Source organism: Carlito syrichta, unplaced genomic scaffold, assembly GCF_000164805.1.
Source record: "Carlito syrichta isolate Samal-C Ts95f unplaced genomic scaffold, Tarsius_syrichta-2.0.1 Scaffold311826, whole genome shotgun sequence".
Taxonomy (NCBI): domain Eukaryota; kingdom Metazoa; phylum Chordata; class Mammalia; order Primates; family Tarsiidae; genus Carlito; species Carlito syrichta.
The window spans coordinates 103,019-112,518 of NW_007255922.1; the positions used below are offsets into that span (position 1 = coordinate 103,019).

At 43.9% G+C, this 9,500-nt stretch overlaps 1 protein-coding gene across 1 annotated transcript in view; it reads right to left on the minus strand.

Moving 5' to 3' along the window:
* The window catches only part of EDC3 (enhancer of mRNA decapping 3), a 48,299-nt gene that overhangs the window by 12,279 nt on the left and 26,520 nt on the right, over positions 1-9,500 (minus strand). The window contains exon 3 of the mRNA XM_008069123.2: positions 7,614-7,949. Coding sequence (XP_008067314.1) covers positions 7,614-7,949 — 336 coding nt within the window. The remainder of the gene's footprint in view (positions 1-7,613; positions 7,950-9,500) is intronic.

The following is a 9,500-nucleotide window of genomic DNA, read 5'->3' on the forward strand; positions in this document are numbered from 1 at the left end:
AACCCGCGGGCTCAGGCAATCCACTCACCTCAGCCTCCCAAAGGCACAGGATTACAGGTTGAGCTACCAAGCCTGGCAGGAAAAAATTATCTTTACAACGAAGAAATCTTTGCACCTTACCAAGTGATCAAACTTAGCCCCAGTGATGAGACAAACTGATAGCATGTACTCCCTGATGTGACACCTTGAAAAAGTCGCAGTCCCACCAAAATCCTGGAAAACATGTTTAACATGAATCAAATCCAAAGGAAACAATCAGTAAATCAAAACAAAGGGCAAAGCAACTGGCCTAGACTCTTCACAAATATCAATATCACAAAAGCCAACAAAAGTTGTAGGGACTGTTCTAGGTTAAAGGAAACAAAGAAGAAATGACAACCAAGTGTAACCTACAATGGCTGACTAAAAACACAACTATAAAGAATACTACTGGGATAATTGGAAGGATTTAAACATGGAATATGTATTAGATAATATTTCTGCATTAACTTAAAATTTCCTGAGCACAATCTTAGAGGATGGTTGTGTAGAACAATAAATATCCCACTGAGTATACGTGCCATGGAAGTATTTAGGGGTAAAATGTAATGAAGAGTGCAGCTAAATCTCAAATAGTTTAGAAATGTGTACACACATGTATTATTTTATGTAAGGCAAATGTGTCAATTCCTTACCTCTATAGATGCCCCTCTCAAGTCATTAATAACTAATAACTCCTTCACCTCTATCCCTTAGTGTGGCAACTCTGCTATTCACTTCCTCTGGCTCAGCCACATGCAAGATGGGGGCGGGGGAGAAGATCACAAAACCATGTATCTGTGGCCCACTAAAAACGCATGTGATCTAATCACAATTAGCCTCTCACTGCCATTCTTCCTGTCCCAAAGGTGCAACTCTCCCAAATCCTCTTGCTCACAGAAGCCTTGTCCACCTGTTTTCTTTTTTGCTTTTGAGTTAGGGGTCTCACTGTTGCCCAAGCTGGAGTGCAGGGCACACTCACAGCCACCCCAGCGTTGACCTGCTGGGATCCAGCAATCCTTCCGCCTCAGCCTTCCACGTAGCCAGAACTTCAGGCACATGCTACCACGCCCAGCTAATTTTTGATTTATTGTACAGACAAGGTCTCGCCAAGTTGCCCGGGCTGGTCTCAAACCTGCGGGCTCAGGCAATCCACTTGCCTTGGCCTCCCAAAGTGCTGGATTACAGGCTGAGCCACTGAGCCCGGTCCCACCTATTTTCAGTCACAGCCTATCAGCTTCCCCTGTTACTTCCCTCACATCTTGGTGTTCCTTTCCATTCAGTGATCAAACTCCCAGTATGGCAGTTACATCATGAGCATGACTGGTCCTGCTCTGGTCTCTTCTCTTCCATCTCATCTGCCTGGAATTCTACCACAAGACTAGTCTTTCTAAGAGATTTGGATAATGTCATTTTCTTATCCAAAATTCTTTTGTTGCTCCCCATGACCACAGGATAAGGATAGCACTAGCACCCAAGGCTCTCTGCGTGCTGATCCAAAGCTATTTTACACAAATTCTCTGCCCTGGGCAAACCAATCAATGACCACTCTCCCACATAGCCCTTTACACTATTCACCAGCTCCTGCCTAGCCTACCCACAAATAGCCACCTCTTCCTTGTTGCCTGATGAAATCCTGCCCCATGCCTTGAGGTTTCCATTCAGCTTCCATAATGAAGCCTTCCATGATCCAGACTCCAGGACCTCTTCTGTCTCTTAACACCTAGTGCACTTAACGTCCCCACCTTCACTGGACCCTGGGCATATTTGTTACCTTTCCATTTCCTATTACATTTTAATAACTTGAAAGCAAGGACTGTCTTAGAGTGACTTACACATAATAAGTATAGTGTTTTGACTGACCTAACTGCCTTAAATATTTATTTTAGAATATTATGAGTGTTGAACAAAGATTTCTCTCTGAAGTCTTACCAACTTCCTAAGTAGTATTCTTTGGGGGCGCTCTCACCACTGAAAACGGAGTGCTCATGCACATATAACATTTTATATTCCCTACCTTCCTCCCTCCGTCCTTTCCTTCCTTCCATTTTTGAGACAGGTTTCTCACTCTGTCGCCCAGGCTGGAGTGAAGCTGTACAATCATGGCTCACCACAGCCTTAATCTCTGGGGATCAGATGATCCTTCTGCCTCAGTCTCCTGTGCAGCTGGGATTACAGGCACGTACCACCACACCTAGCTGATTTGTAAATTTTTTTGTAGAGACAAGGTCTCGCTATGTTGCCTAGGCTGGTCTCGAATACCTCTGTGTTCAAGCAATCCTTCCGCCTCAGTCTCCCAAAGTACTGGAATCATAGGCATGAGTGACTGAATCAGACCAAGCGTTTTATATTTCAACTTAATACACACACATGTGCACACAGGCACACAGAATCTATCTTCAAATAATTTCAGGGAGCTTGTTACCCAATCTCCCTACCCTCTGCATGGTTCTTTAAATAAATAAAATTAAATTAAGACAAAAATTTCAAATAAAAAATCTGAATACAGAGACCCTGATCAATCCAGGTGGTGACCACCGGTCACCCTTATTTAGCCCATAGGCCCGAGCTAGAGAGATGTCTGACAATCCGTGACTGTTGGAGACAGCAGTCCTGCCAAGGGCCCAAAAGGACCTTCCAGAGAAAAAAGATTTGGTTAAACAAAGAGCTAAATTTAGCTGCTTCCTGAATGTGTTTTCCCAATCAGCAGACCTATAACACTGCTCCCCCCATACTCACAGTAGGCAAAGAGTACTGCCAAGAGGAGTATGAGCAACTAGTGAATAATGTCTTACGTACTGTTGATACCACTTAACATGAAGTCAATATGTAGGACACCAGCAGCAAGCTGTCAGAATCCTAAATCCCAAGCCATTGCCAAATGAGTAATAAACATGCTCTTCTTTTCCTGCTCTGGGGATTAGCAGAAAATAAGATGTTTGGTATTCTAGGATATGAATGCCATAGGCCAGACTGTGGGAGCTGGTATCCAGGCCACTTCTTTAAACTGGTTTAAATTGGCCCATTTCTGAGTACATTACTAAAGAAAAAAGACTATATAGATGCTCCTCAACTTCACTGGGGGTTAGTTACCTCCTGATAAACCCATCATAAGTTGAAAATATTAAAGTCACAAATATATTTAATATACCCAACCTACCAAACATCATAGTCTAGCTTAACCTACCTCAGATGTGCTCAGAACATGTATATCAGTCTACAGTTAGGCAGAATCATCTGGCAACACAGGATACTGCAAAGTATTGGTTGTTTACCCTCCTGATCACATGGTTGACTGGGAGTTGCAGCATCAAAGAGTATACCTTACCCGAAGAGCCCTAGCGTGGGAAAAGATCTAAATTCAAGAATGCAAACTATAAGGCTGGGCATGGTGGTTCAAACCTGTAATCCCAGTGCTTTGGGAGACTGAGGTGAGAGGACTGCTTGAATCCAGGGGTTCAAGACCAGCCTGGACAACATAGTGAGTCTTCTCATCTCTAAAAAAAATAGGCCGGGTGTGATGGCTCACGCCTATAATCCCAGCACTTTGGGAGGCCAAGGTGAGAGGATTGCCTGAGCCCATGGGTTCAAGGCCAGCCTGGGCAACTTGGTGAGATCTCATCTCTACAATAAATTTTTTTTAAAAAGTTAGCTGGGCATGGTGCCGTGTGCCTGTAGTTCAGCTACTTGGAAGGCTGAGGCAAAGGATCACTTAAGCCAAGAAGGTCGAAGCTGCAGTGGCTAGGAGAGTGCCACTGCCCTCCAGCCTGGGTGACAGAATGAGACTCCAACTCAAAATAAATAAAATAAAATAAAATTTGAAATACAATTTCTACTGAATGCATGAAAAATCATAAGTTTAACCATGGTGACTTGGAGGCCATCTGTAGTCTGTTTTGCTATTAAACTGCCCTTCTCTTCTTATACTATATTCTTCCTCTTCTTTATCCACATTCAGAAGAGAAAAGATGTGATGGGTAAAGTTTATAAGAGCCTTTACCTCTCTGGGCCTTCTGTGCTCATTTGTAAAATGAGAAAATTATACTAGGTGATTGAATAAGCTACACTAACATTTGAAGGGCCTAGATTGTTTAAGTATTATAGATAATTTGCCTTATTCTAATCCTACTATTTGCATAGTAGATCCAATTGGAAAAGCACACCCTCTGCACTGTTTGTCTGCCACTCAGAAAAAGCCTGCTTGAGGCTTGTGCCTTGGAGCTAGAACAGAGGTACAAATTGCTTGTCATTCGAAGCTGCTCAGCAAGGTAACTGCTTGCTTGCGCGGTTTCCAGCTCAGACCCTGCTTGGCAAAAGGGGTTCTCTCCCACTCCTAATCACTGTTAGGAACAAAGAGAAAAACCAGATAGTATGAAGTTGCTGGGCTTCTTGCCCCCTCACTGTCATACACCAGTAGAGTATAACTGGTTGCTACACAACAGCTGCTACACCTGAGTTCTTGGCCAAGAACCAGCACATGTGGTTTGTAGTATGCCTGATGACGGTAATTTTAGGAGAACAGTTTCATATGAGAGAACTTTTCACTTCTGTCATTAAAAAGTGGTGTGACGATCAAGCTGGAGAGGGGGAGTGTGCAGTAGGAAAAGCTTTTCGCCTCTCCTTTTGTATACTTTAGCAATGTTTTCTCAGGTTTTTTGAGACCTAAGAATCCTTCCTGATTCTCACTGTTATTCTCACCCTTTTAGCCATGTCACTCCTAGGCAGACCATAATCTTCCTAGTTCAGGAATTCCTGCAGTGAAAATAGGTTCAGGGAAACCACATACTGCATAATCCAACAACCTCAGCAGCCATGCCTGGACAGATAAAAAGAGCTACGAGTAGGTACAGCCTATTCTACAAATGAGGGCAGTAAAAAAGGAAGCGGGCAGAGGTGGATGGTTGGCAGATCTGGGAACAGTACCAGACCGAACAGATGATAATTGCAACTGAAAAGCTTAAAACCTGGCAACTTAAATTAAGCCTGATTCTGAGGCTGCTTGCCTTTCCCTTTTTTTTTTTTTTTTTTGGAGTTGGAGTCTCACTCTGTCACCCAGACTGGAGTGCAGTGGCCACTCCTGGCCACCACAACCTCGACCTGCTGGGCTCCAGCGATCCTTCTGCCTCAGCCTTCCAAGTAGCTAGAACTACAGGCACGCGCTACCACGCCCAGCTAATTTTTGATTTATTGTAGAGATGAGGTCTCACCAAGTTGCCTAGGCGGGTCTCGAACTCGCGGGCTCAGGCAATCCACTCACCTCAGCCTCCCAAAGGCGCAGGATTATAGGCTGAACCCAGCTTGCCTTTTCACAGGTGGTAAAAATCAAAGGAGTTTGGCACTGCCACTTAAAGGAAACTATCTTAAGAGGCAGGCTTACCAGAGTCTGCTAGTAAAAGACAAACAATTTAACTACCTTCTAAGCCTGAAAGTCTGCCTATTTCTTTTCACATGGAAAGCACATGCAAGCTACCACAGTCAGCAAAACCAAATACAATAGAGCCCTACTGTTCAATACAGAAAAGCCATGTCTGATTTTCCTCCAAAGGCAATTAAGCTGTCTCCATAGCTCTTCCTATTACAGCTACCAACATTCAAGATTTGTATTCCAAACTTCAAGCCAAAATAAAAATATTATACTTAGTTCCTTCTCTACTTAATAAAATGATTATGACTTCCCCTTTACCTCTTAGGATCATCCAAGTATTCCAAGAAGCCAAGTTAATAATGTGGTTTGAAAAAAAAATTTTTTTCCCAGGCACAGTAGAATCCCAGCACTTTGGGAAGCGAGGCAAGAGGATTGCCTGAGCTCAGGGATTCCAGACCAGCCTGGGCAACCTGGCGAGACCTTGTCTCTAAGAAATAAAAATTTAAAAAAAAAAGAAAAGAAAAAAAAAATTTTTAAAGGCCAGGTGTGATGGCGTATGCCTATAATCCCAGCACTTTGGGAGACCAAGGTAGGAGGATTGCTTGAGCCCAGGAGTTTGAGACCAGCCTGGTCAACATAGCAAGACACCCTGACTCTAAATAACAATAATCATTTTTTTAAAATAATCTTTTTAAATTAAAAAAAATTATGGTGGGGGAGGGAAGAGATGAGGCCAGTTACCTCTCCCACAGTTTTTAATCTGCTCTATAAGCCATATGTTTGAAGAAAAGTTTCTAGTGCTTAAAAAAAAGAGAGAGAAACTTAAAAATCACTGAGATAATAGAACTAGACTACCATATACAGTGACCTACATAACTACCAAGGTACTACTTTTTACATGAAAATAATAACTAGTCAACTTTCAATAACCAGGGCTAGCAGAAGACAAGGACAATATAGGAAAGAAATGTAATTTACTGAAACTGTAATTTTAGCCAGTGATTTCAATCATTTATTTTCAACTATTTTTTGCACCAACAAATAATTAGTAAAACAGAGTTGAACTCCTGGTGAAACGTACAGGCATTAAGAGGGAAGCCATGGGGGTGGGATGGGATTAATAGTCGCAAATATGTCTGGGGATGGGGAAACACCTCTTATCAACAGGGTGCCTGAATGAAACATAATTGTACACCTAACCCTTAACTGTACCCCATAAAATCATAATAAAAAATATTGATTAATAAAATTAAAAAAAAAAAAGAAGGAAGTCAAAGTTAAAACAGAGCTGATTCTTTGGGGTTTTTTTGTTTTGTTTTGTTTTGAGTTGGAGTTTCACTCTGTCATACAGACTGGAGTGCAGTGGCATGCTCCCAGCCACCACAGCCTCGACCTGCTGGGCTCCGGTGATCCTTCCACCTCAGTCTTCCAAGTAGCCAGAACTACAGGTGTGCACTACCACATCTGGCTAATTTTTTATTTATTGTAGAGACGAGGTCTAACCAAGTTGCCCAGGTGGGTCTTGAACCTGTGGACTCAGGCAATCCACTTGCTTCGGCCTCCCAAAGTGCTGGGATTACAGGCTGAGCCACCGAACTCGGGCAGAGCTGATTCATTGAATCTAGATAGCTGCTATGCCTTTAATTGTTACTGATAGCACACTAGACAGACAGCAGGCAAGAGCCTGCCTGATCCAGGATATCAACGGACACGTAGAAAAATTATCCCTCAGCCAGGCTTGGTGTCTCAGCCTGTAATCCTGCACTTTGGGAGGCTGAGGTGAGTGGATTGCCTGAGCCCGCGGGTTCGAGACCCATCTGGGCAACTTGGCAAGACCTCATCTCTACAATAAATAAATAAATAAATAATTAGCCGGGTGTGGTAGTGCGCGCCTGTAATTCCAGCTACTTGGAAGGCTGAGACGGAAGGATCGCCAGAGCCCAGCAAGTTGAGGCTGCGGTGGCCGGGAGCGTCCACTGCACTCCAGTCTGGGCGACAGAGTGAGACTCCAACTCAAAAAAAAAAAAAAGAAAAAGAAAAATTATCCCTCCACAGTGGTAGGATGCTGTATTGGCTGCAGTCCCTAAGAAACAATAATTCTGGGCCAACCACCAAGCCACTCAAGTTAATTCCTAGTGTGAGAATCTGACTCAGAAACCGGGTCTTTCTGTTTCAAGTGTAACAGAAAGAGAAGAACGGCCCGGAGGATGCAGGGCCTGGTGCAACTCACCTGTGCAGAACTCCTTGCTCACATTGTGGGGCACTGTGATCCGTCGGTAGACGATGGGCTCTGACTCCAGGATGTTTTCATCATGGCGGTACCGAGTGGGCCTTTCATTTGGGATGCCCCGGGAGCGAGTGCCACTTCTCCTCTCATAGGTATCAATCTCCTCAAACACAGCTGCCTTGTCAAAAAGGGCCAGGTTTCCTTCAAAATCAAAATCCGTGTCTGGGATCTCCTCAATGTCATCCCCGAAGCACTCGTCATCTTTATTTTTCATCTGGCCATTCTTTAAACCACTTTTCTTCGGAGTTGCCTGATTTGGGTGCCTGCTACTAGATGACCCTAGAGAAAAAACAGGAATGAAAGTCAGTGTGCCCACAGAACGTGCTCAGTGAAGAAGAAAATGCAGCACAATTCCTTTGTGGAGAGTGTTGCAGGTACTGACGCGACGATGGTAAAGGTAAGCTATTCCTAAATGATACTGAGTAGCACAAACCACAAATCTCAGTGGAAGAGCAGATTTAAATATTACCTAAGCAAAATGAAATAAGCAGTACTCCTGGAAATCTTAACCAGTTCTGTCCTTCATTAGGAAAGTAGAAATAACAGAAGTTTTTCTGACAACTTAATAGCAGAAAAGATGTGGAAGGGTAAGAACACTGCAGTATCTCCCCACAGGTTGGAGTGGTTTGAGTCTGCATATCTGGCAGCTGTTCCAGAGAGACACAGCCCCAGAGTAAAAGAAGGCCAAGTCCTCACAACCTGAAGCCCAGAGGCAGGTACGGATTCAACAGGCTTGTAATTCTAGGCTTGCCCAGAGCAAGTGATCTTCTGATTACTTTGATCTCAGGCTAGACCCCAGCAGGAGGGGAATCCTTGGTTTGTTCAAGAGATTCTATATCTGGGGCCAAATATACGTCTACCATTGTAAATTGGTATTCTGACTTACAAAAACTTGTCTTCAGACCTTCTGTTAACATAATCTCTTTTCTCAGAATTTTATCTCTTCTGAGTAAACATTTTCTGAGCCATCAAATAATGGCAAAGTCCATACTGAGCTGATTCCACAGGGGCCACACTAATGCACAGCAACACCAGAGCAGCTAGTCACCATCTGTCTCGGAGATCCTATTTGGCTGCCATACATCAGTCAACAACTACTCTAGCAGCCAAGGCAAAAGGTCCCACAGAATTCTCCAAACCATCCATTCCCAGACAATTCTGAATTAAATCTATACTCTAATCCCCACCTGACTACCCTGAAAGGGTGGACCAGTTGACTGATAATGCCAAAGTAAACTTCTACCATTGTCTAGATAAATATACTTCTTGGTCGGTGGCTCAGCCTGTAATCCCAGCACTTTGGGAGGCCGGGGTGAGTGGACAGCCTGAGCCCACAGGTTCGAGACCCGCCTGGGCAACTTGGCGAGACCTCATCTCTACAATAAATAAAAAATTAGCCGGGTGTGGTAGCGCGTGCCTGTAGTTCCAGCTATTTGGACGGCTGAGGCGGAAGGATCGCTGGAGCCCAGCAGGTCGAGGCTGCAGTGGCTGGGAGCGGCCACTACACTCCAGTCTAGGTGACAGAGTGAGACTCCAACTCGGAAAAAAATATATATATACTTCTTTTTGAAAGACTGCGCTCTCAATTACTGAAAACACTCAAGTAGCAGTTAGAGCGATCATAAGCAAACCTGCCCACATATACCACACCAACTATATACTGCTCTAACTCTTCTCACAGCATCCTTCCCTTCAACCCAATGGACCAAGAGTCAGGAGACTGAGGATCCAGTTGCAGGTTTTTGTCATTAAAATGTTATATATAAGTCGGGCTCGGTGGCTCAGCCTATAATCCCATGCTTTGGGAGGCTGAGGTGAGTGGACTGCCTG